The following is a 27423-nucleotide window of genomic DNA, read 5'->3' on the forward strand; positions in this document are numbered from 1 at the left end:
GGGCGGGGCCCGGGGTGCAGGCGCCGCGCGCCGCGACCGCCCGACGCCCGATCCTCTCTCCTTAGTATCCCGTCCCGGCACTAACTGCGCGCGCGCACGGGACTCTGGCGCAGCGCGCTCCGGACCATGGCGGTCCGCTTGTTGTGGTAAGCTCAACTTATTAATATCGATTCCAAGATTTAAACTTCAATCTTGAATTTTATTTCGACTTAGAAAAATGAACAATAAATTTTAATTTATAAAACTATAATCATAATTATATTAAATATCATGTTTCTATTATGTAACGTGTAAGTATATTAAACTAAAAAGATAAAGTTTTTATTTTTCCCTTTCATAGTTTGGTGTCCGCGCTGTTGTCGCTCATTGGAGTTCAAACAGTAAGTAGAAATGTCTTTTTCAATTATGTAAATGTAATTTACTTGAATTTTGGTGAAAGTGATTAAATTCGCATTAGATAAAAAGTCCAGTGGATCGAGAATGCGGCGGCGGGCGGGCCGAGGCGACCGGCCGGTCCGCTTCGTTCTTTCTTTTGCAATTTCTTCAAAACGCGAACATATTTTGGTCAAACGGCGACCGCAGTTGCCCGATTTAAATTTACATACAATGTCTAATTTTTAATTTTAAAATGTTTTAAAAATCGTTTTAATATTATTTATTGCATAATTTTGCAATAGTTATTTTATAGTTTACTCAATTCTTTATATGCTAAAAATATAAATGAAGACGATACAATAGACCGACAAAGTTTATCAACTCGGATGTAACGCGTCGGCATTGCGCAAATAAGCACGGTTTCCATTTTCAACTATACCTATAGCGCGCTTATGCCATATTTAAAATAATAATAATAATAATAATTAATATTCTAGGTATACTTAGAATATGTTAGTATATAGTTTTTTTTCCAGCTGACGGAATATGTGTGTTTATGTTATTATTATTTATTTGATCGATCATTCAAAATTCTTAAATTTGACATAGTAATTGTACCTAATTTTAACATTTGTCCATGTTTTTACCCTTGATTATTGTTTTTATTATTTTAAAATTTAATTCTAATTTTATTTTTGGCTGACAGTTTATTGTAGTTTAACACTATCATATACCTATTATATTTTTTTGTATACAATTTGACGATCGTTTTGTGAATTTCTTATAATTACCTGACATGTATTTTTTCATTACGTAATAAATAAATTTAATCTAATCTATGTATTTAGATAGATTGCAGCCGTACAGCGACATATATGTACTTACGAGTAGGTACCTATTGTCCGGAAAATTACATAGTAGTGCTGGATAGCCTAACCCACAAAGTTGCGGGCCAAAATGACTAGGTTTTTGACTGTCTTCATTAAACATTTAAACTGTGGGTCATGATTGTAATTTATATTTTTGTATTTTATTTATATTTTTATTTAGCTCATTATGAAAGACGAGGATAGGTGATTAGTTGCTAGGCAATAAAAAGTGAACCCAAAAGAGTGATAATGATAGCGATACCCACTCAATTGATATTTACGTAAGTATCATTTTTAACTCACTTGGGCATACTTTGTTTCCAATAAAAATATTGAACAATCTTACACCTCCTTACTTGTAAATATTTATGACTATATACTACCAATGATTAAGTGTAAGTTTGTAGAGTTGTGAGGTCAAATTTGAAGTTCGACTAAACTGATTGCGTGCTCGTGGCAACTTTTGAAGCCGCTACTTTATATAATTCACAAGCGTGTTTTTCTAACAGTGTCTCTGTTAATTTTTTTTTTATTTATTTCATGACCATGGGTAGAAATTCCTTCAGTCGGTGTTAATGTTAAAATAGGTATCACAATGTTTTCAGCATTGTTGGCACCATCATCTAACTTACTTTAAAAAGGGAAAAAATGGCTCACATACAAAATGTAAATTAACAACCAGTAACAACAAATGAGTTTTTGTTGAAAATTACATTTTTAATGCAATTTTATTTGTTGACTGTACTTTTTAGGGTTCCGGAGCCAAAAAGGCAAAAACGGAACCCTTACAGTTTCGCCATGTCTGTCTGTCTGTCTGTCCGTCCGCGGCTTTGCTCAGAGACTATCAATGCTATAAAGCTGTAATTTTGCACGGATATATAAGTAAACTATGCCGACAAAATGGTAGTTAAAAAAATCAAAAAAAAAATTTTTTTAGGGTGTCCTATAGACGTAAAGTGAGGGTGATTTTTTTTTCTCATCCAACCCTATAGTGTGGGGTATTGTTGGATAGGTCTTTTAAAATCATTAGGGGTTTGCTAAGACGCTTTTTCGATTCAGTGATATAATTGCGAAATATTCAACTTTAAAGTGCAAATTTTCATTAAAATCGAGCGTCTCCCCCCCCCCTAATATCTAAACCGGTGGGTGGAAAAATTTGAAAAATTCAGGATGGTAGTAAGTATATCAAACTTTCAAGGAAAACTATAACGGCTAAGTTTGATTGAGAATTATTAGTAGTTTATGAGTAAATAGCAGCCTAAGGTATAAAATATACCTAAACTTGGAAGATTCCGTATAAAATACGAAATCCTTAGAAAAATATTACTTATTTTTTTCGTAATGGCTACGGAACCCTATTTTGGGCGTGTCCGACACGCTCTTGGCCGGTTTTATTTTTTGTATGTAGGTACTTGCAATGTCTTTTAAGGACATATCCGTACCAAATTTTAAGTCCATGTCATTAACCGTTGAAGAGTTCCATCCTGCGAAGACAACCCTGATCGGACCACTAGAATTTCTCTACGAAGTTATTGTATTGTCAACGAACTTATACACCGTGTTTTTTTGATATCCGTTAACTTCGGCAGACTCAGTTTATTGATATGAACTACCTGGTAATTAACTTCTTCGCGAAATTGAAAAAAAAATTTTTTTCGAAAATAAAATCTTTTTTCTTTCATTATAATGGCTTCCATTCATTGTTAGTCGTTAAATTATAAAATAAACAACATGACACAAGAGTGGCATCAAAAAAAAACACATTTTTAACTTTCTTTTGCTTAATTGAGTATTTGTGAATTTAATAATAATGCTGTTATACTGCTAATAATCATAGCTCGGACAGGTCATTACAAAAACAGACATGGAAATAGAACAAGATTCAATAGAGTCGTAATACCTATACCTAAGATGTGATTATCCAAATTAGATGTTATCGTAATTTAACATTTGACCTTTTTTAGGGTTCTGTGGCCAAATGGCAAAAACGTGACCCTTATAGTTTCGCCATGTCTGTCCCTCTGTCTGTCTGTCCGCGGCTTTGCCCAGAGACTATTAGTGCTAGAAAACTGTTATTTTGCACGGATATAAATTTATCGTAGTAATTACGCCGACAGTGGTAAAAAAAAAAACTATTTTTTTAGAGTACCTCTCATAGACGTAAAGTAGGGTTGTTTTAACTCTTTAGTGTGTGATATCGTCGGATAGGTCTTTAAAAATCATTGCGAGGTTGTGAAGACAATTTTTCGATTCAGTAATTGTAATTTGTTTGCGAAATATTTAACTGTAAAGCACAAATTTTAAGTAGTAAGTATACTCGTAGTATGACGCCTAAGTTTGCTTGAGAATTATTAGTAGGTATACTGGGTGGCAATAAATCTGGCCCTCGAATGTTATGCAGTATTATAGGTAATTTTGTATGTACAGCCGGCCAAATGTTATGCCGCTGTTTAAGATTAAATAGCAGCCTAAGGTGTAAAATATATATATACTTGGAATATTCCGCACAGAACACAAAATCAAACACATTAAGTACCTATGGAACTATCTTGGGCGTGTCCGACGCGCTCTTGGCCGATTTTTTTTAGTTGATTTCCGTCATAATTTAGGTAAAGTGGCATTCCTGAAACAGTCTTGTGACACTTGAAATTAGTAAAATTATTTACTTTACGGTTATTTCTAAATATTTTACTTAAATGTATATTTATTTATTTATTTTTATTTTATTTATTTATTTGACAAAAACACTTAGTATATAATGTTAAAATTTTCCGTCAGACTCCAAACTAGGCTGAGCCTGTAACTTGGTAGTCTGCGAGTGTGAATACAGATTAACAATAGTTTAATTATGATTATGTTACCGCTATGTCTAAATTTATACAATGAAATAAATTATGTTAAAACCTACAACTAAATAGCTATTAGAATTTCAGAATTAATAATTAAAACACTAAAACAAGTAAAAAAAAAAAAATTAGAATGTCCATTATTATGAAAATTTTGATAATTGCAGCACAATAAGAACGGTATCAAAAATTTAAAGTTCAGATTTAAATTAAAGTCAAAAGTTAAAAATTTCAGTACATCAGAATAATTAAAAGAAAAGAAAAAGAAAAATGCCAGCTCGAGACATAAAATTCATTCAACAATAAACAATTGACATATGGTGACATTAGAAAAGGTTAACTGGGTATGGTCAGTTTTGTGTTACCGTTACCTATATAAATGTAATTGAAAAGTAAAATTAAATAATACTTATTGTACATTATATGACTCCATTAATCTTGTTGCGTTACCGTGTTGCGATTGTATCATGATCATGATTGTATTGCGTTGCGATGACCTGTCCGAGCTATGCTAATAAATCTAATAATTAATTATCTTAACTTTTGATTATTTTTTAAAAAGTAAGAGTTAGGCCACTAGTGTCTTAGAGAAATTAACTTCATTTGACATGTAGATTGTGCCCTTAAAGTTAACGGATATCAAAACTACTCAACACGGTTTATAATAATAATAATAAAAAATATTATTATTATGGCTTTATTTATTCCATATTTTAAATCATAGTATAAAATGTACCTAATTATAATATCATTACAATTATTTTAATCGTCGAAAATGAAATGTAAATAAATAAATATCACGGGACACTTGACACCAATTACTTTAGTCCCAAATACTTAAGCAAAGCTTGTGTTACGGGTACTAGACAACGGATAAACATAACTACTAAACCCGGAGAACAAACAGTCGTATTTTTTATACAAATATCTGCCCCGACCGGGGCCGAACCCAGGACCTGAAGCTTCGTAGTCAGGTTCTCTGGCCACTGGTTCATCCTGTCGTCCAAAATAAAAGCTTGTGAAAAGAAAACTAAGCATACAATATAAACTTAACGAATAATATGCCAAAACAGGACTAGAAGTCGCAATGCGTGTAGACCAGTGCCGTGATGCAGTGACGAGATAATCAAGCGGGTCAATAAATACTTGAAACAACTTCGATAGCTCCAAGCGCACTTTATGAAATATCGAGTTATTCACTAGTGTAAAATTTAACATGTAAAAGTAGTGTAGAAGTAATTTTGTAACAGTTTATACTTTCTTATCTAGTATCTACTCTATCTACTCTATCCTCTCATACACCGTGATTAAATGGTGCAAAAACATCCTACAACCTGCAAAGATCTCAGAAAAACCTCCCACAAGCACTTATTTTTTTTCTTTCATGTAAAATTTAAAATACAATAAAAAACCTACGAATAGAAAACCATAGAAGCACACTCTTTACCTAATATAATGGACAAATTGAGTGGGCTACGAACAATACTTTGCTCACCCGCGACCTTACGATAGTTAGCCTCCTTCACACACTTACAGTGTATGTATGTGTGTGTGTGTGTTTATAGTTCATTGATATGGACCTCCGCAAAGTAATGCCTGATTCAATAAATCGAGTGGATTTAATTTGAAATTTCCATGGAATTTTTTGGTCAAAGAAAATTCACTCCGCTCCGGCTTTATTTGCGCGGGAACCGAAGTCCAATCCAAACCCTTGAATATTCGAAGAAACCTCTGCCCAGGAACGGGTCCTAAAATGTCGGTAATTTAATTTAGTATTTGCTAATGTAAGCATGAAATGTAAGGTAGGTAGGTGAGGTATAGAAGGCCCACTTTTATTTAAAATTATATATTATTAGAAAAAGTCAGGACACCTAATATGTAAAACTCACGCATTATATGGCTTCCCATTTACATATTTAAGATTCTCCATATACCAAAATAGTTAATAAAATATAACGGTACTCTTAAGAAGTCCAAGTTTTTTAAAAGTACTATTTTGGGCTTTATTAAACACTATCAGGGTATAAAGGCCCGCAAAAAAATAAAACATTTTGACAGTAATAACAGGTTTTACAAGTTTCAAACTTTTAAATAACTAACTTATACATAAAATAATATTTGGTAAGAGGATATTATTAATTAGCGGAAATATTTGGTTTTTGGCCTTATTATACTAAAAGTAATAGAAATCATGTACTTTTCTCGAAAATTGTAAGCTAAAAATAAAATTAAATCTTTACTAGTTACAGCGCTAACCAAAATTTCATTGGACCTGAATGCTTTATAAAGAGTCAAAACTAATAACATTCATTAACTTTACCTTTCTCTTATCTTTTAAAAAGGAACCTATTATCAAATCAGCCTTGTTAATGCCTCACCTACCTTGTCTCTAATTTTTATATTAATTCTTGCAACATTTTCGAACTTGAAAAATTACGTCTATCTTTGCACGTAGGGGATATCGAGAAGATATGTCTCTCGAGTCTTCCTTCACCAGTTGACTGAGTCGCCTTATTCTCAGCATGGGTTGTTTCCACTTGTAAAGCCTTATCCGCGGTCTGTAAAGGCGTTAAGTTATTTATTACCTACCTTAGTAGCCACATATTGACTTATGTGGTATACTTGTTATACACGTATATTGACGTACTTACATTCTAATTTATATCACACATCACATCACGCTCTACCGTCGATGTCATTCCGCAAGTGTCCACCTAGTTAGTTAGTACCTATACCTAAGTGTCTGATTACGTCCCTTAAAAAGCACACCTAGCAACGTATCATGTATCATGTGCAGAATGCAAACATACATATATCATCATCCATCCCCAGCCTATATACGTCCCACTGCTGGGCACAGGCCTCCTCTCAGAATGAGAGGGCTTGGGCCATAGTTTCCACGCGGACCCAGTGTGGATTGAGAACTTCACACGCACCATTGAATTGCTTCGCAGGTTTGTGCAGGTTTCCTCACGATGTTTTTCCTGTACAGCAAAGCTCGTGGTAAATTTCAAATGTAACAACACACATACATAAACAATAATATATTTATAAACATACATATATTAATAAATTATATAAGTAATAATATTACATACACAACCAACAGTAGTTGCTTAGGAAACTCTCAAATTTAGTGAATAGCTTTTTGGCCCTTGACTTCCTCTGTGCTAAGGTGTAACTTATGGTAAACTCCCGTTCTCTTTCCTTCGGGAAATTCAAAAAATCCTTGTTCCAAACCTAAATACCAAGTATATACCGAGTCTATAAAAGCTGCGGCATGTCAGTTGGTTAAAAATAATATTCTAAATGCCAATTTTAATTTGAAATAAGGCACATTGTAAGGTATTGATTAAATGACTGAAAACCTGAAAACAGTTTGTTCAGAATAGAGAGTAAATCGAACACATTATTTTAATGTGCCCAGTCTAAAAGTTACGAATGCATACGCCAATTAAATCTCTTTGAGACGTGGCATACTATTTCGATAATTTATACTGGCCGTTTTCTGTCAATTTGTTGAACTGGCAGTTCCAAATTACGAGTGTAGGGCGAAACCATACGAATAATATATATAGATATATAAAATATATGTATATTAATCATGTAAGTATTAACTGCTAGCCCCAGTAGTAGTTTCCCACGGAAATTTCGAAAAATCGTGTTCTAGTAACCTATTTACTCTTACATACATACTCGTACATACTGTATTTGAAATTTCAAGCCATTATTTCGCACCTTGAAATTAAAATGAAACAATTAGATTTATTTTCATTTTAAAATTCAACCAGTTTATTTTGGAAATGTAAATATATAAAAATGATTCACTTTAATTTTAAAGGTGCAATTTATTTACGATTTAAAGGAATGATAGTATAATCTGTTACAATTATTGTTCAATCAGAGGACAAATAAAATTTTTACGGTATCAAAATTCAGTGAAATAAACTTTTAGCAGTTGCCTATTGAAATAATTAGGTACTGCGTTATAAAAAAACACGTTCTTTATAAGTTATTAGAAGAGAAGATATAAGTAGAAGTATGACAGTTTACCGTAAAACGTGGTGAGAAGGGATTCCGGGGGGGAGTAGGGATAGAACTAATACTTTGTGTTTTTACTTGCTACTTCAAATTTCTGGCTCAGCTTGCTCAAAAAGTAGTTTAAATCTTCTTTTTCTGGTAATTTGCTATCGTAATTTTTTTAATTTGTTCCTATCCCTTTTGACCCCACTACGGAGTGAGCTAGGATTTACCTATATTCAAGTGATTATTGTTTAAACTATGAAACTTAGCGACAGATAGGTAATTATTATTAAACTAAAATTCATACCACCGGAACATTTTTTATTTATCAAAATCAACTTGTCAGATATGAAAATATTTTTTTATTGATGTTTGAACTTCAATTTTGTCCCTACTCACCCCGTTTTACGGTATCACACACATCGTTTCCCATTATTTCATTGCCCAAAAGGTGTGTGCAAACCGTAGGTGCAAACGATATCTATTCAGATTTTTTTAAATTATTATCGTGTAGAATGGAGAAAGCTAGGTTAGGGTACTTAATTTATTAATAATCCTTAAAACTAGGTATACTGTTTCAGAAATAAATTATTTTACGGCAAATGAAAATCAAAGAAAATAATACATTATTCCATATGAAATGCGAGCAACCGAGAGAAAACCCTATGAAATAACCGTGAAGTGTGCCCAGGAGTGGGACGTATGTATGTATAGACCGGAGATGAAAGTATTCATATCAAAAGTTTTGCAGTGAAGTTTTGCGTTGTGCCTATTTAGTTAAGTAACTTTTAAAAGTAAAACATCGAACATAAATATTATTATTATTGCAGCAAGAAAATAGGTATCGGGATGGGTACGACATCAACAATGTAGACTCGAGGCCGTACAACAACGAATACGCACGATACAACAATCGTTACAACGACTGGGAAAGAAGGAGTGACTCGCGGCCGGGCTACCCATACCAGCAGCCGCAGCAATGGCCGCCGCAGCCTGCGCCGACAGCGTTTCGGGATCCATCGGCAAGACCCGACTACACGCAGTACACGGAGGCACAGCCACTACCTGAACGTGAAGAGCCGACAGCGCCAACACCAGAAAACAGCTACCCTAACTACGCTATTTACGACCCAGTGACCAAACAGCGCACAACCTTGTCCAGTAATTGCACGTCTCGAAGCTCCTGCGTGCCAAAATGTTTCGCTGAAAGGGGTCCCAGGGTATGTTACTATATTATAGATTATAGGTACTTACTCCTTGCGTACTTTCCGATACAGAAAATTACATGGATATGTACCGGCGCGCGCGGCTACTTGAAATTAGTGTTAGAATCCGATCGCAGCGCCAACTAACGGCTTCAATGAGTGAATGAATTCGCCGCTAGAGGCGCTAGTGTAGCGTGAGGTCTCCGAAATGTCAAATCTCATAGTTTTTGGGTGAGCTACGCGGGTTTATTTAGAATTAGAATAATTTTGTGAATATTTTGCAATATCTGTAATTAATTATGGCAAATATGCGTTCCGGAGCAATGAATGTCTGTGTTTTGAGACAGTTTTGTCTTTCGGAAACCTTTGTCCTCCCCTTTTTTCCGAACAAAACGGGGACTATGCAACACTGTGGCATGCTCGATATTTATATGGTACGGTTTGAAGGTGTATTAAATATGATTTTAATCTAAACTTTGTTTCCACGCCCGTAATAACAGACTTTCAAAACCATACTTAAAAACCTCACGCAACAGATTAAGATCATTCATCAATCAATCATTGATTAAGAAAAATTTTTTGAAGACTTCTTATTCAGGCAGCAGGTTATTGATTTTTTAGATAGTCCTAGGTATTTAGTCCTACAGTTGACATCCCATTTTTTATGTGTCAAAGCTTAATAGTGCGTCTACCATTACGTAGACCATTACCTACATATACTCGTACCACCGCAAATGTCATTTCGATCACAATAGAAAAAAAAACTCTGATACGGAATAAAAATTAAAGAGCTGCCGTTCCTCACTCTTTAGAACCAGAGGCCGTATTGCCTAACATTTCTGACGCTCGCGATTGCAATCAAATGACAGTTTTTGTATGCGAAATCTGTCATTTGATTGCGATCGCGAGCGTCAGAAACGTTACGCAATAGACCCTCAGGACTATCGAAAAAAAGATGTAATCTGCACCTCGTCACAAAACTTTACTTTTGCAATTATATAAATCTAAATCATCCAGAAACTCATTCAAATACGAAAAATAAAATTCATATAAATCAATCTAGCCGCTTTGGGTGATTACACACATATCAAGATAATAATAAAATAATATTGCAGACCAGAGGCCGTATTGCCTAACGTTTCTAGCGCTCGTGATCGCAATCAAATGACAGATTTCGTATACAAAAACTGTCATTTGATTGCGATCGCGAGCGTCAGAAACGTTAGGCAATACGGGCTCATGGTCTATAGATTGTTCTTCGTAGTAGGTACATGAAAAAAATCTTATTTTCTAGAGATTAGTAACTAACGCACTTTTTTCTAATCAAACATAAGTCATCAATTAAACAATAAAACAGTCAAACAAATTCCATAAATTAAACAATTATAAATATAAAAATAAATAGATTAGTAAAATGCAAAAATAACTACTTACTTTTTTTATGGTCACGCAACGCGCCTGTTATTTCCATGAGAGGCGATGGTTGCTTACCATCATCAGCCGCCTGATCGTATCATATAAAAAATATGTCAACCTCATATAGAAGTACATTAAATACGTAACTCGTTCAAAATATAACTCTTATACTAATTTCAGGGACCTCCAGGTCCGAGGGGCAACCCTGGGGCTCCAGGTTTGCGTGGCCACGAAGGAGCAGAGGGTCCACAAGGTCCAAAAGGTCAGAAAGGTCAAATCGGGCCACAAGGTCCCGTTGGTCCTAAAGGTGACAGGGGTAAACCTGGACAACAAGGATTTACTGGTCCAACTGGCCCTCCTGGTCTTCAGGGTGAACAAGGGAGAATGGGTGAGCGTGGTGTCGATGGCTGCAATGGTACTGACGTAAGTACATTTTAGTCTAGTTGCCTCTTTAGTGGAATGCAAGGGTATGAGACCTAGAAATTGCTTATTTATAATAGGTAGTACTAGCTTATATTTAACTTTTATTAGACCAACTAGTACCAAGTTATTAGATATAATGATGACCAAGGGCAAACCAACCATCATCCCCTAGTTTAGACGGATGTGCCATTGGTTATAGTTATAGTTATTGCAACTCTCAATGTTCGTATATATGTAAGCTGTCTTCAGAATTTAATTTTACTTATCTACATCTATCTATCTATCTATCTATATAATTATATTTATCCGTTGCTTAGTACCCATAACACAAGCTTTGCTAAGCTTACTTTGGGACTAGGTCAATTGGAGTGAATTGTCCCGTGATATTTATTTATTCATTTATTATTTATTTATTTATTTACATATCAATAAGATAAGTGTTTGGAGATTTTTATCAAAACTAGGTTGCTTAATAAGCGCGCATTGTTTGGAATAAATTTACTGCATTTTGTCTTACCGTTAAATTTATATTAGGTAATAATGAACTATATCGAGTTCTATTTGTAGGGCGAACCTGGACCACTTGGACCAAAAGGATCACAGGGTCCCCGTGGATTTCCCGGTAGCAAAGGAGATAAAGGTGACAAAGGAGAGGCAGCATCTGTGGGAAGTTATCCGAAGGGTGTAAAAGGAGAGCCTGGTCTAGAAGGGTTGCCAGGGAAGGTTGGGCCCGTCGGGCCTCCTGGACCGCCTGGCACGCCTGGACTTTTGGGAAGAACTGGACCCATGGTAAATTGAATTTAAGTATTAATTACCATGACGAAACAAAGAAACTTCTTCAAAGAACAAGTTTTCCATGTTCTGCGACCGCAGTCCGCGATTTGCTCTTTAATTCGCACTTCTTCTAGTTACAAGGGATTATTGTGTAATTACAAGACAAACAAAAATACCTATCTACGATTGTAGTAAACCTGATTTTTGAAAATTATAATTGAAGAGTAATACAGTGAAAAATATCGGTGCATTTTGCCAACGGACATCCAGGCGGGGGGGGAGGGCGTCTTCCTTCACCCTTAGTGTTAGTGTTCCATTGGTCAACATTGGTAAAAAAGAGGTCAATCACGGGTTAGTTTTAGGTTAAAAAATAGATACGCTAATAAATTTCAAGTTAAATGTAATAAATATTTTTCAGCCCTTATAGTTTAATTATTAGTCCAGGCAAATCTGATAATAAACATAGTGTTGGGAAAATACAACGCTACACGACCACTAGACAGGAGTATAGACACGAATTTCTCCTATGCACCACATACAGCTTGTATGTTTCTTATTTAGTCCCTTAAAATCCACATCGAAAATATAAACTGAAACATAGACGAACAGAAAAACCAGAAAAAGAGACCAGCGCTGGGAATCGAACCCAGGTCCTCGGCATTCCGTGCTGCGTGCTATACCGCTACACTACCACTGGACAGGAGTACAGACACGAATTTCTCCTATGCACCACATATCTCAGCTTGTTTGATTCTTATTTAGGCACTTAAGCAGCGACACTAGCGACATCTATGCTATAGCCCAGATATATAGCCTCATCGAGAAACTTTCTGCACTCCATTGGAACTTGGAACTAACCGCTCACCCGGACCAGAGATGTCGCTATTAAGCAATCAAATTAAGATTGGTATTTGGAGTATTTTTGTATTTTTACCCTTCTAGACCTTGGTACTTTTTTTTTGGAGTAGTGTACCGTTCAATGAAGACTATTTATATTTTCAGGGTCCGCCAGGGGTACCAGGACAAAAGGGTGCTAAGGGTTCGGAAGGTTTATCCACACCAGGTGATAAAGGAGAGAGAGGTGATAAAGGTGATAGAGGACCAGCCTGCTCAGGTCCGCCGCCTACCGTGATTGGGCCAGATAAAGGTTTCATCAAAGGGATTCCAGGAGAAAGGGGCGACCCAGGGGATAAAGGTGAACCGGGTCGTTTTGGTGACAAGGGTGAAATGGGACCTATGGGTGAACCAGGGCGCACAGGTCAAGCTGGAATGAAAGGAGAAAAGGGCATACGAGGAAATCCTGGTGAACGAGTATGTTTCGTTAATTTTAGTATGCAAAATATACAAGCATACGTAACACGAATACTTAAAATTACTTAGCAATCAACCAATAAGATAGATTACCGATTTTTTCCGTCTTTTAGAGCATACCGAAATTATTTCACACCGGTCGAATATCTTTTACAAATCATTTTTTATTAAAGACATGTACCTAAATACTTTGAGCGAATGACAAAACACTGATTATTACTGTGTCCGTTTGTTTATAGGGTCGAGGTGGTATGTTTGGTGCGTCTGGACCACGAGGACAGAAAGGTGATAGAGGCAATGATGGCTTACTGGGTCTTGACGGTAACCCCGGCAGGAAGGGAGAACCCGGAACGGATGGATTGCCTGGTCCTAGAGGAATAAAAGGAATTCGCGGTCCTCCCGGCGGCAGTACGGGATCTATGACCGGCCCCCCTGGCCCAGTGGGACCACGAGGGTACCAGGGCCCACAGGGTCCAAAGGGAACCGACGGAAGACCTGGAGAGAAAGGGGATGCCGGCCCAATGGGCCCAGTAGGTGGACAGGGTATACCCGGTACACCAGGGCGAGAGGGTCCTGCTGGAACTAAGGGAGAAAAAGGTGAACAAGGGGTAGAAGGCCTACCAGGAAATATTGGACCACAGGGATACCCAGGAACAACAGGGCCAACAGGCTTGAGGGGGCAAAAGGGCGAAAGTGGCACATCAATCCCTGTGAGTGTTTAACGCATTACTCAATGCATAGGTTTTTTTTTAATACTGTCATTGTACAATTTGCTATATGTATTAGCAGCACCCATGACAAAAACGTGATTGATTAGTCATTAGTTATATGACGATTAATTTAACTAATATTGTGATTTGTTTCGATCAGTTAACTAGGGAAGCTACTTTAACCGTTAATTAACATAAAAACTTAACCTAAACCCAATTTAATTTTTTAACACTCTTTTTGTTACCGTAACTTGATCTTGATTATTGCTAATGCAATCCACGGTGGTAATCCATCGAAGCTCTACTCTACAAGTACGAATTTTCAAAACAATTGGACTATTGAAAGAGTATAGATTGACTTGTAAGACTTGTTTGCATTGTTATTTAGTCTCAAGTAAAGGTAAGGGTGTTAAAACTTCATTTTACTTACGTAGATAATAAACTTGTGAACTAAAATATTTCTTTGCTCACCCGCGAATTTATGATAGCTAAAAATAAATAGCTTATGAAGATGAGCTCTGGTTGAGTTCGGAACGCGTCAGTGTAGCGTGGTGGTGGTGATGTATGGGTTTGTGTGATTTTTGTGTATTCTTACAGTGTGGAGGTGGAGGAACTGCATGAACACGCATATTTTGCATAAACTTAGCTATCATAAGGTCGCGGGTGAGCAAAAAAAATCTTTTAGTTCATTGATATGGACCTTCGCAAAGTAACGCCTGATTCAATAAATTAATAAATTTGTGCTATTTTAGGGTGAAAGAGGACAAAATGGCTTACCCGGGCTATATGGCCAGAAAGGTGAAAAGGGCGAAAGAGGATACAGTGGTTTAAGAGGAGCTCCCGGAAATTCAACATTTGGAACTCCAGGAATCCCAGGAGAAGTAGGACCACAGGGAAGAAAAGGTGATAAAGGTAACCCGGGTTTCAATGGCACGCCGGGCACACCGGGAGCTAAGGGAGACATAGGTGGACGTTGCAACGATTGTATGCCTGGGGCAGTGGGCGAGAAGGGCGACCGAGGGTCTGATGGCTTACCCGGAGCTCGCGGGGACAGAGGCCCGCAAGGACCTGCTGGAATGCCTGGCGAACGTGGCAGTGATGGACTTGACGGCCTGCCGGGAACACCTGGAGAACAGGTAAATTTGGGATGTGGATTTATTTATACAGTAAACCTATTAAGGAAGACTGTTCCATTCCTACTACTTAATAGAAGACTGATTGGCAAAAATTACTTGATATCCTACAAATAATAATAAAATCCGTTCAAGTGCGAGTCAGACTCACGCACCCAGGGGTCCATACATACTTACCTATGCAGGTAAAATTCCTGAACTGAGTCTTGAAGATTTTTCACGATTTTGCCAATTATGCTATAAATATCTCCACCAAAATTAATTCCCCGACCGTGTAATTACAATATCTGGGGCATTCTGGGGGCACGGCAGTGCCAAACCCCCCCCCCCAAATCGAGCAAAAAAAAAAAAAAAAAGGCACGGCGGTACCATACTTTTCTCGAATCCATTCAGGCTAATATTCAACATCCTGTAATTTTGTTATGGCTAAAGGGACTTATGAATAACATTCAATTTGAACATGTAAATTAAGAAATATTACATGTTAATGTTCCTCAGTTTTGTCACTGACATACCTACCTACTCACTCACTGACTCACGATCATCATAATTCTAAGGTATTTCTAGCAGACTCACACGCTCCAAATTTTAAATATAATTAGTTTTTAACCTAAATAGTCATAGAAAAATCCAAAATGTTGCAATTTCAGTCACGTTTCAGTTATTAAAGCTGCATAAGTAAGTTTGTAATCCCATATCTGAGTATTAAGGGTTAAAATTAAATTGTTAATCTTACTAATGTAGTAAAATAAGTACGAAAGTTTGTTTGTTTGTGTATGTGTGTGCGTGCGAGTGGACGCGAGGATGGACGATGGACGATGGAATAATATGGACGGTGGATGAGGGTGGACGAAGGACGATGGACGAGGATGGACGATGGACGGGAATGGACGATGGACGAGAATGGACGATGGACAAAGATGGACGATGGGCAATGGACGAGAATGGACGATGGATGAGGATGGACGATGAACGAAGGACGATGGACAAAGTACTGGACGAGGATGGATGAAAGACGATGGACGAGGATGAACAATGGACGAGGATATAGACGATGGGTGAGAATGGACGATGAACGAGAACGGTCGATGGACAAGGATAGACGATGGACGATGGACGAGGATGGACGATGGACGAGAATGAAGGTGGATGAGATTGTATGACGGACAATGGACAAGGATGGACGATGGACGAGAGTGGACGATGGACGATGAATGAGAATGGACGATGGACCAGGATGGACGATGGACGATGGACGAGGGAGGATTAACGAAAGACGATAATAATGCTTAAGTACAAGAAGTAGTACCCGAAGAGAAAAAAGAAGGACTGGACTGCCTACAAAAAGTGATGAGATCCCATCAAAAAAATTACATGTAAAAAGCTGCAAGTCTCGCAACGCAACGCAGTTCTTATAATGCTAAAAAGGTTTGACATGCAATGTTATACCAAGTCGGTTATTTTTGTCAGTACCGGGGGGTGTCCATAGAACTCGATTTTCACAACTTGCTTATTTTAAAACCGTGGAAAAATACAGTTTATAGTTCTGAAATAAAGAGCAAACCAAATATTTTTTTAAACACATAATGGCCTGGCCATCGCACTTAACGCATTACTTATACTCGTATTATTTGTATCGCTCAAACTGCAACGCATTAGAGCTAGCGCTACCTTCAATTAGAATTACTTTAAGAGAAGTTTCCCTGCCGGCCGCTCGGCCGCGTTAGGTATTCGTTTGGGATATTGCTGTCTTTATCGCTCGTGACATAAACGCTCGCAGCTGTCCCCCCATGTAACGACGGCATCCGTAATTTATATCGAGATAGCTGTAGGCTTTTTAAGATTTGGGCGGTTGAATTTTGGGTTTCGTTGTCCTCATATTATACGAAAATATAACACAAACCACACACACACACACACACACACACACACACACACACACACACACACACACACAGCACAGAAATCAATGATATTTTACAATCAAGATATTCATTATATTTTCTATGCCTGTGGTTTTTTCGATTTTTGTAAAAATGCTTTATTAGACTGTAATTCTCGTGCAAAGTAAACTTCTTTTTTTTGTCGACTTTTGAGCTCTTGTAATTCTGATATTACACATTTATATGAAACTCTGTAAAACCACAGGCATAGATAATTACGTCTAGTCCATACTTACAAAATATCATCTTTCACGTTTGTATGGAAAATGGAACGAAGAGACTTCTCTTAAATAGCTGACGTTGACGATTATTGTTATGTCGTTATGTAGCCTTGCGATAGCCAAGTCATTTATGTGTTTAAAAAATAATTTGGTTTACTCTTTATTTGAGATCTATAAACTGTATTTTTCCACGGTTTTAAAATAAGTAAGTTGTGAAAATCGAGTTCTATGGACACCCCCCGGAACTGACCAAAATAACCGACTTGGTATAACATTGCATCTCAAACCTTTTTAGCATGATAAGAACTGCGTTGCGTTGCGAGACTTGCAGCTTTTTACATGTAATGTTTTTGATGGGATTAGTATTTCTAAAAGGGAAATAAAATTCAACAAAATAATTATTGGGTAACACAAATACAAATTTCGAGAATGCCAAAGGTCCTCATAATAAAAATATTATTTTCGTGTTTTTAGAATTACCTGAATTGGAATTTATGTAATCGGGCTGAAGGCAAGGGATTTAAATTTGGTGCCACAGAGAAATTATATTCATTGAGTTTTTTTGTACCTATATTGACTCTTACTTTCCTATTATGCACAGGGAGAGCAAGGTGACGACGGCCCAACAGGACCTCCGGGAAGTCGCGGAAGTGACGCAATAATACCATCAAATTTAGTCAAAGGATCTCAAGGAGAAAAGGGAGTTCGAGGATACCCAGGTCCAAGAGGTCCAAAGGGTGACCGAGGTCGTGATGGCCCTACAGGCGAGCGAGGTCATATGGGTATGCCAGGTCAAAAAGGAGATCAAGGCTTCATGGGCCTGCCCGGAGTAGATGGCACACCCGGAATGAATGGAAATCCTGGATTACCCGGAGAAAAAGGAATCTCTGTGATAGGTGAAAAAGGCACACCGGGAGACAGAGGGTTTCCAGGAGATAAAGGCTTTCCAGGTCTTTTAGGGGAAAAAGGTGAACCCGGAACGTGTCCACTCTATCTAAAGGAACTAACACAAGGAGACCGAGGAGCTCCGGGACCAGCTGGACCACAGGGACCTCCGGGTATATATAATATACTAGTTATCCCTACTGGGACTTTTTCAGCGTTGCATAAATTTTTCGCGTGAAACACGATAATTTTTAACAAAAAAGTAGCGTAGGTTTGTCGTTTTCAACCGATAATCCCTTTTTATTCTCTTTCCCGCGAAATTACAAAAAAACTGCCTGAATAGACTTGTGATGTTATTATTGTATAAAATCTATTTTGGCACAAATCATTTTTAAGCATACAGAAGTAAAGCCTTGAAGTTCTGAATACGTATTAAAACTTTATGGGCACAATATTATTTTATTTTGGTACTTGAAGTAACTGCAGATATTTACGAATTTTAGACGTATTTTATATTTTTTCGTTTTAAAGATGGAATTTCAAAAACAAATAAGTTTATTAAGGCTGTGTCTATATCACCAAAGCATATAAATATTCACCTTTGTACTTTTGTTTGTCCTGGAATCTGTTAGGTATCTGTTAATTTCATGTGATTTATGCAATTACAATACAGATTCATACACATACTCGTAACCTACATTCAGATACTTTTTAACGCAGCCGACTCAGATCAGAAAACATTTACGAAATACTTATTCATCTTTTTCAGGAGAAACTGGTGAGAAGGGTGATCGAGGTTACCCAGGTCAACCTGGGGATAAAGGTGAAATGGGTATTCAAGGCAGACAAGGACCGGTTGGACCACGAGGGCTTACTGGTATGAGAGGCGACAAAGGAGAAATGGGGCATATGGGCTTTCCAGGCACATCAGGCGAACCAGGACCAAGAGGTTTTTCAGGTGTTCCAGGCGCTAAAGGCGATAAAGGAGAATTCGGGCCATCCATGCCAGGTCCCCCGGGGCTACCAGGGTTGAGGGGGTTAAAGGGAGACCAAGGCCCAAGAGGCTTAAATGGAATCGATGGGAAAGATGGAGCTCCAGGAAGTATAGGTTTCCAAGGTGAAAAAGGAGATCAGGGATTACCAGGATATACCGGCCCACAAGGTCCAGAAGGACCAAAAGGAGAGCCTGGTCCTGTAGGACCTGCTGGAATACCAGGAAACCCTGGAATACCTGGCAGAAATGGGCCTAAAGGACAAACTGGATATCCGGGATTACCTGGTAAACCCGGAGATATTGGACTGCCTGGTCGTAAAGGTGAAATAGGAATACAAGGACTTGATGGACTCAGGGGATTTCCTGGTAGTCGAGGCCGACCTGGAGCTCCGGGTAATCCTGGTGTCGGTGGATCTCCAGGAGAAAAGGGTGACAAAGGAGAACTTGGATATCCTGGTCCCCCAGGCCTGCAGGGTTCAGATGGTAACATGGGGCCTCCTGGTTTTCCTGGACAAAAAGGAGAGCAAGGTTATCAAGGGCCACAAGGGCCACCGGGATTTGAGGGTTTGCCAGGAGACAAGGGAGACAGGGGTTTTACTGGTCCAATAGGTCCCCAAGGATTACCTGGTCAAGCGTCTGAAAAAGGACAAAAAGGAGAGCCCGGTATGCCTGGTTTAAAAGGATACGATGGAGCTCAAGGCAGAGATGGAGCTAAAGGTGATAAAGGTAACGCAGGCGTTCCTGGACGTGGATTACCTGGACTCCCAGGACCAAAGGGAGATGCCGGTGTAGGGGGCACTAACGGATATCCCGGACAGCCAGGCACAAAAGGTGATCGTGGATACTCTGGACGACCAGGACTTAAAGGCGATAGAGGCTTACCTGGTCAGACAGGCCTACCAGGCATGGATGGTGTCGCCGGATTGCCAGGAGGACCCGGTGATATTGGATTACCAGGACCAGAAGGTAACAAAGGGGACAAAGGCGATATTGGATTACATGGACAAGATGGTTTAGATGGACCAAAGGGAGATAGAGGTCCACAAGGTCCGCCTGGTTTGCCTGGAGTTAGAGGTTACGCTGGTGCAAAAGGAGATAGAGGTCTGCCGGGTGTATCACTAGATATAAAAGGAGAAAAAGGAGATAGCGGTCCACAAGGTATAACAGGCCGACCAGGAGACAAAGGTGACAGAGGTGATGACGGGCTTCCTGGCTTAACTGGCGACAAAGGAGAACGTGGTTACCAAGGGCAAAAGGGATCAATGGGTCAAATGGGAGACTTTGGACAAAAAGGTAGGTTATATCGTATCTTATCTATTCAAATAATAACAATAACAATTCAAGCTTATGATTAGACACACAGATAAAAAATAATTTTTCAAATTGGTTCAAAAGGAAAAACAATCCCACAAAAATATATTGATGAATTGAGAATTTTCTCTTTTTCTTGATGTCGGTTTGAAATTTAAAAAAAAGCTTGAAATATGTATCATGCCTGTACCTAAAATAATATATATTTTTTTAGGTGATCAAGGCCCGGCCGGGCCCGATGGAATTCCCGGATTAACAATAAAGGGAGAGAAGGGTTTACCTGGTTTACCAGGCAAACATGGTACACCAGGAAGACAAGGTGCACCCGGCGAAAAAGGTGACCAAGGGTTAACGGGTCTTCCTGGTCCATCAGGTACGCCTGGGATTCCTGGTGCTATTGGACCTCAGGGTGAAAAGGGCGATCAGGGTAATGAAGGCATCGCAGGACCACCAGGTTTTGATGGAACTCCAGGCTCAACGGGTGCTCCTGGTCAACAAGGCGCTAAAGGTGATAAAGGTGATAGAGGCCCTACAGGATTTGGTTTGCCTGGTGAAAGGGGTGAGCCAGGTCGACCCGGAATACAAGGAGTTCAAGGATTACAAGGTGATAAAGGTGATCGAGGTTTGCCAGGATTCAATGGACAAGATGGACCAATAGGAATACGTGGTGAAAAAGGTGATCTAGGATTTCCTGGAAGAATTGGTTTACCAGGAATGGAAGGTATGAAAGGTGATAAAGGAGAACCAGCATCTATTGTATATGGACCTAGAGGAGAGACTGGACCGGCGGGTCCTCCAGGACTTGATGGTTTGCCTGGTAAAGATGGGGCCACAGGATCGCCAGGCATGGATGGCATACCAGGACTCAAGGGTGACCGTGGTCTACCTGGTCCTCAAGGAGTCATGGGGCCGCCCGGTCCCGAAGGACTTCAAGGACAGGAAGGTGAAAAAGGAGACATAGGTCTGACGGGACGAGAGGGAGCACCGGGTATTCCTGGAGCACCGTGTACAACTACTGACTACTTGACTGGAATTCTTTTAGTGAAACACAGTCAAAGTGAACAAATTCCTACATGTGAACCAGGGCACACGGAGCTTTGGCATGGATATTCTCTTGTTTACATAGACGGTAACGAAAAAGCCCATAATCAAGATTTAGGGTTTGCTGGTTCATGCGTAAGAAAATTCAGTACCATGCCATTCCTGTTTTGTGATATGTATGATACTTGTAATTATGCCAGTCGAAACGACCGCAGCTATTGGCTATCAACTGGGGAGCCAATTTTAATGATGCCTACTACTGGAAGAAATATTGAAAGGTATATTTCAAGATGTGTGGTCTGTGAAGTACCTACGAATGTCATAGCTGTCCATAGCCAGTCATTGAATAATCCAGACTGTCCATCAGGATGGAGCACACTCTGGTGGGGATACAGTTTTGTTATGGTAAGTGGACGCTTTTTTATTTGGATACCTAATTATTATTATATTATATGTCGTATTTATTTATTCATTAGTCATATTAGATTTCGATTTGAGCATTAAAAGTATTTTATGGTTAATCATAACCAGCTGTTGCCCGCGACTTCGTCACGCGAAACTCATGCAAAAATGATTTTATTTCCTATGGTCCGCTAACTACTTCCATACCAAATTCCTTCTAAATCGATTTACTGGTTTAAACGTACCTAGACAAAACTGATCGCAACCTAGTTACTTTTTAATTTATAATATTACAATTATTTATACGCAACAAAAGATTGCCTACCAGCACAGGCGGCCGTTGTATGTTATGGCAACATTCCATGTAAGAATAGGACTACACACAATGCGACAACATGCAATATTACTCGACTGCGAAGAAGGAGTGTTATGCGTTGGACCGTATGTATGTAGGTATGTCTATTCCTATGTCCTCTCGTAACTACTCAACGGCTGAACCGATTTTGATAAATTATACGTCATTGGATTCGTCTTGATGACACGAGTGACACTGGATACTTACATGCAATTCTTGAAAAATCGAAATGGCGGAGTTTTGGTGCCAAATTGTTTTCAATTTTTTTTATTCAAATTCATATCTATCAAGTAATAAAAAATAATAGTTTTAGGGGCTGTTTCACCACCCATTGACTGTTTTATTTGACGGATCAACGGATGGTGAAACAGAGGGTTAATCTTCCATTTTCACAGAAACATCAAAAATGTATGAAATGAAACAATAAATTAGAAAAAAAATCCGATTGCCTTAAAAAATACTAAAAAGAAGGAAACAAGTTCAGTGGGCTAGAACTCTGTTAAGTACCTAACTTAAAGTTCAACATTCGGAGCCCATTCAAACCGTGACCAGCTCATAAATTCTTAGTACCTAATGGATCCTTAGCTACTCAACAGAGTTCTAGCCCACTACACTTGTTTTCTTCTTTTTAGTAAGTATGTTTTAAGGCAGAGGGTTTTTAATTTTTTTTAATTTATTGTTTTTTGTACTTACTACTTACTTATATGTACCATTTAACACAAAGGGGCTGTTTCACCACCCATTGATTATGGATTGTGAATTTTGGATGGTGAAACAGCCCCTAAGACAAAAAGCTGCAGACCTGTTCTTAAAAAAAAAATCGTTAATGTATAGAAGGGAAACTTAGTAGACACGTAATAAAAACATAACACTAAGCTTTATATTACAGTATGGTCTGGTAAATTGTACGTGGTGTTTATTATTTCCAGCACACTGGCGCAGGTGCACAAGGAGGCGGGCAAGCTCTGGCCAGCCCCGGCTCGTGTCTGCAAGACTTCCGTGCCACTCCTCTCATCGAATGCAACGGGGCGGGCGGCGCTTGCCAGCACTTCGCCAATTTACTCAGCTTCTGGCTCACACCCATCGAAGAACAATTCGGGGAGCCAACGAAACAGACGCTCAAAAAAGATAGCCCGAATCCCCCGAGACAATTTGTCTCTCGGTGCGCCGTGTGTATTAAAAACACCACGTAATTCTACTTAAATTAGTTCTCACTTGTGGACGTATACTTACATAAGGAAACCTTATTTGTGAAACCACAGACATAATATTATTGACAGAATTAAAACCAGTAGTTAACTGAGTGAGCGCATCAAAGTTTTCGAGAATATTTGTCATACTTTTGCGAAGTCACGAGAGTGATTAGTACCTACCTATGATGGAAATTATTTAAAACATGCCTCGCAAAATTGATTTTTATGCGCTTTGTCTAAGATAAGTCGATTCAAAATACCGATTTATTGAACCAGTAGGGTAAATATTTATTTTGGTATGTATTCGACACGCGAAGTTAGTTCCCTTAACTTGTCTGTTTAAATAGCTGTCTGTGCCTAAATCGCTGCTAAATATTAACTATAATCTAATGACGACCAAATTATGTTGAAACAAAAATGTTTGCGAAATAAGTAAATTCTGTGTAAAATATTACCTGCAAGAATTAGGAAGGAACCGTCGACTCTTAAGTTCTTAAACTTTAATCATGGACAAGGAGTTTGAAGTAAAAAATCGCTTTACGTTTACATCCCCAAAGCGCTATACATGAAGTAGAGGGGGTGGTGCGTGATAGCAAGCAATGAGTATAACTATAAGGGTGAAGCCAGACGAGCGTAATGTTTTGAGTCGTGAGCCGTGTAATTTCTGTCTGGCTATGATTTTTAACATTATATTCGTGATAATTTCAATTTTTTATTTATGATATAAAACATTCAGATGTTCTACTTTTCAAATTAATTTTATTCTTTATCAAGTAAAAGTAGGCTGGAACGACAATATGATTTGTTTAACATTAGGAATATAGGATAACTTAGCCGCATTTTAAATATGTATTTCATTAATTATTTCTACAGTTTGAATTTCTGAAGTTATATTCTGAGGTCTTAGCTGGAAGCTTTTACTGATTCCGTACGTACCCATAATATTATAGCGTTCCTTTTTCTTTAAGATAGGGTAACATTCGCCAAAAACACCAAAGCTCGCTTACTTAATAGTTAAGAATTGATATCGTAAGTAGAGTTTATAATGTAAATGTTTTAAATCATTATTTAATTTTATTTTAAATTGATCTGTACCATTTTTTTAAATATTATCGCATGATATTCCTGATATATTTATATGTGATTTTATCTGACTTAAATCACACAGTTGTAGAATCGAATAAGTAACTAAACCTTGGTGAAATGTTTCAAGCATACCTACAATTAATACAAGTGCCATAGTACGTATATATAACTAGTTACATTTACCCATTGTAATATTTTAATATGTTTGTGATATTCTAGCTGTGCCTTCCTTTGTACATACCTTCAATACACAAAGCATTTTATGTTCCTTTTAAACTTTTCAAAATAAATAACTTAATTCATAAGAAATGTCGACTACCTAGGATTTTTAATATTGTGGTAGAAATTATGTAATCTGCAAAAATATGAGTTGTAATGGATGATGCGAGCACTGCCATTGTAGATAATGTTTTGTATTTATAATTTAAGTGCTTATGCGTAAATAAATAACAAACAAAATGTTTACACATGGTTTAGCCAAATGCACTCTCCTACTCCCACCTTTTTCCCGAATTTCAGATTATAATGCCTATGTACGCGTAAACTATTCGATCTGGTAGTTACAATTGAAATTCAGGGATTTTACAAAATTCCTGTGGGAAATCCCAAAATTTATATCGTAATCTTCATTGAGGTGTTGTGTTAAAAACAACTATACCGTGGGAATATTGGAATTAAAGTATGCCTATGTGTTATTTTAGACATCTAGCTATCTACATACCAAATGTCATGACTCTTAAGCCCAGTGGTTATTATTTCTTAGATTTTATCCCTATCCCGTGGTAATATCGGGATAAAAAGTAGGCTATGTGTTATTCCAGATGTCCAGCTATCTACGTACAAAATTTCATCTAAATCCGTCTGGCCATTTTAGAGTGCAGGAGTAACAAACATACACACACACACACAAACTTTCGCATTTATAATTATAATATAATAAGTTGGATTAGTAGGATAGTCAGTTACCTCCTTATAGATCTAGTGAATAATGTTTTTTCATCGTATCAAGATACCTAAAAACCAAAAATATATGACTATTGTCAAGAGGGCGCTATTGTTCTTATTTATATGACAATAGTTTAGTTACATTATCATTATAAGACTGTAACTAACACGAAGTATATGGGACTAGAGCCTGAAATAAACGTTAAATTATTATTATTATTATTAGTATACTCGGAACAATGCTTTCTATTTCCTTTGGCGACCTAAAACCTGAGGAGGAACGACCTTCTTTCGTAGTTCGCGTAATCGATGACTCCGATATACCTAGAAAGTTTATTAATAACTATAATTACTGCATATTTTTACCAGACTACAATGACATCTTGACTTGTCTACAACGTTTACCTGTTAGCTCCAATGATAATTTGAAAAGGTTTTGTAGCGAAATAATTTTATTCCCCAAGCGTTTTTTCCCAGTAGTTTATTATAAACATTATTTACAATGATCCGTTATTGACTACGAATCGTTTTGGTCATTTTTTGTTATTATTCAAAGAAACCGCCACTGTGACACTGACAATCATTAAACTTATTGCCAGTGTAAGAAATTAGTTCCAATGAAATTCCGCAACATGGCGAATAGTCATATATGTTTCTGGTCAGGCTTTAAAAACGAACTTTTCCGACAAAATACATTATTCATTACAAAGAGGAAGGAGAGACAATAATAGTGGAATCTAATATCTTTGATTCATTAGGTACTTCTGTACAATAGCAGTGATAATAAAAAATCACAAAAGGTTTAAGAACACTGTTTCTTATGCATATCTACAGATCTGCAACTGGAGTGCCGAAAACGCCGATGGGCGTCTAATTTAGCTTTCCCTGGATGCCGCCGACGCCTATGGGCGTCTGTTCTGCAGAAGCGTCGGCAACGCAGCAAAGTACGTAATCTGCACGGCTACTATGAAACTCCAAACTCGAAGTTCGTATCGTACCGTCCCTCTCACTCTCGTATTAAATAGTATACCTAAGTGTTATGGGCGCTCTACACTTAGTCCGCGGATCACGGCGCGATTTCGCGGAGCGAACTTGCCGCGAATTTAACAACGACTCTACACTCGCAATGGTTCGCGGTATTTTCACAGTTATGTTCGCAACGTTAAATGAAATGGACGTTGAAGTAGCTGTTGCTGCGTCCCTAACTTTATGCGCGTTAGCGTACTACAACTATGTACATATTAAAAATAAAACGCAAATTAAGAAACGGTGGAGAAAACGAAGGTGGTGGATGACAAGTATCCATCGTAATCGATTTTTCACCAATTTCACAACGACGGTGCAGGTCCATACACTCGGTCGCGGACTGCGAGTGTGGAGTCATATGCACGTTCGCGTCGCGTTCCGCTTCGCGCTCCCTTTGACGCGGGACAAAAAACCGACCAAAATTGGGGAACAAAGCGCGAAACCGCGAAGAATATGCGAAACGGCTCTACACTTAGCGTTCGCGCCCCTTCGCAGCCATTGCGCTGCGCGCGATCCGCGGGCTAAGTGTGGAACGGGCTTTAGAGGGACCGCACGACACGAACTTCGAGTTTCGGGTTTCGTTCTCGTAGTAGCCCTGAATAAATAGTTTCGTTGTTTCATTTAAAAACATGTGCAAATTTAACCGTTAAGTTTCAAATGTTAAAATAAATGGAGTAGTGACATTTCTTTCCTATTAATTGTTTAGGATGGCATGAGTTTTTTTTTCGTCTAGGTACTATTCCTGCAAGGCTACTACGAAACTCGTAACTCGAAGTTCGTGTCGTGCGGTCCCTCTCGCTCTCGTATCAAACAGTGTAACTGTCAGAGGGACCGCACGACACGAAATTCGAGTTTCGTAGTATTCGTAGTAGCCCTGCTGTAATAGTTGAAAGAAAAGCAGATTAGTGCATTAAGTAATTTATATTGCCCTCGTGC

General features: G+C 38.1%; 1 protein-coding gene across 1 annotated transcript; it reads left to right on the forward strand.

Moving 5' to 3' along the window:
* Nucleotides 1-41: 41 nt before the first annotated feature.
* LOC141426610 (uncharacterized) lies at nt 42-24979 on the forward strand. Its single transcript, XM_074085636.1, has 12 exons — nt 42-146; nt 341-380; nt 8944-9333; nt 10915-11157; nt 11725-11946; nt 12934-13242; nt 13482-13952; nt 14705-15088; nt 17851-18307; nt 18904-20421; nt 20654-21885; nt 23167-24979. The coding sequence occupies exons 1-12, from the start codon at nt 127-129 to the stop codon at nt 23428-23430; spliced, it is 5550 nt and encodes a 1849-aa protein (XP_073941737.1). The 5' UTR covers nt 42-126; the 3' UTR covers nt 23431-24979.
* Nucleotides 24980-27423: the final 2444 nt, after the last annotated feature.

The sequence above is a fragment of the Choristoneura fumiferana genome, chromosome 3 (assembly GCF_025370935.1).
Source record: "Choristoneura fumiferana chromosome 3, NRCan_CFum_1, whole genome shotgun sequence".
NCBI classification, from domain to species: Eukaryota; Metazoa; Arthropoda; class Insecta; order Lepidoptera; family Tortricidae; genus Choristoneura; species Choristoneura fumiferana.

Excerpts from the sequence above, each read along its gene's own strand:
- LOC141426610 (XM_074085636.1), top strand. The coding sequence starts at position 127 with ATGGCGGTCCGCTTGTTGTG. Across the intron at positions 13,243-13,481 it reads GAGGAAATCCTGGTGAACGA|GGTCGAGGTGGTATGTTTGG; the intron begins GTATGTTTCGTT and ends GTTTGTTTATAG. Across the intron at positions 21,886-23,166 it reads GGGGATACAGTTTTGTTATG|CACACTGGCGCAGGTGCACA; the intron begins GTAAGTGGACGC and ends TATTATTTCCAG.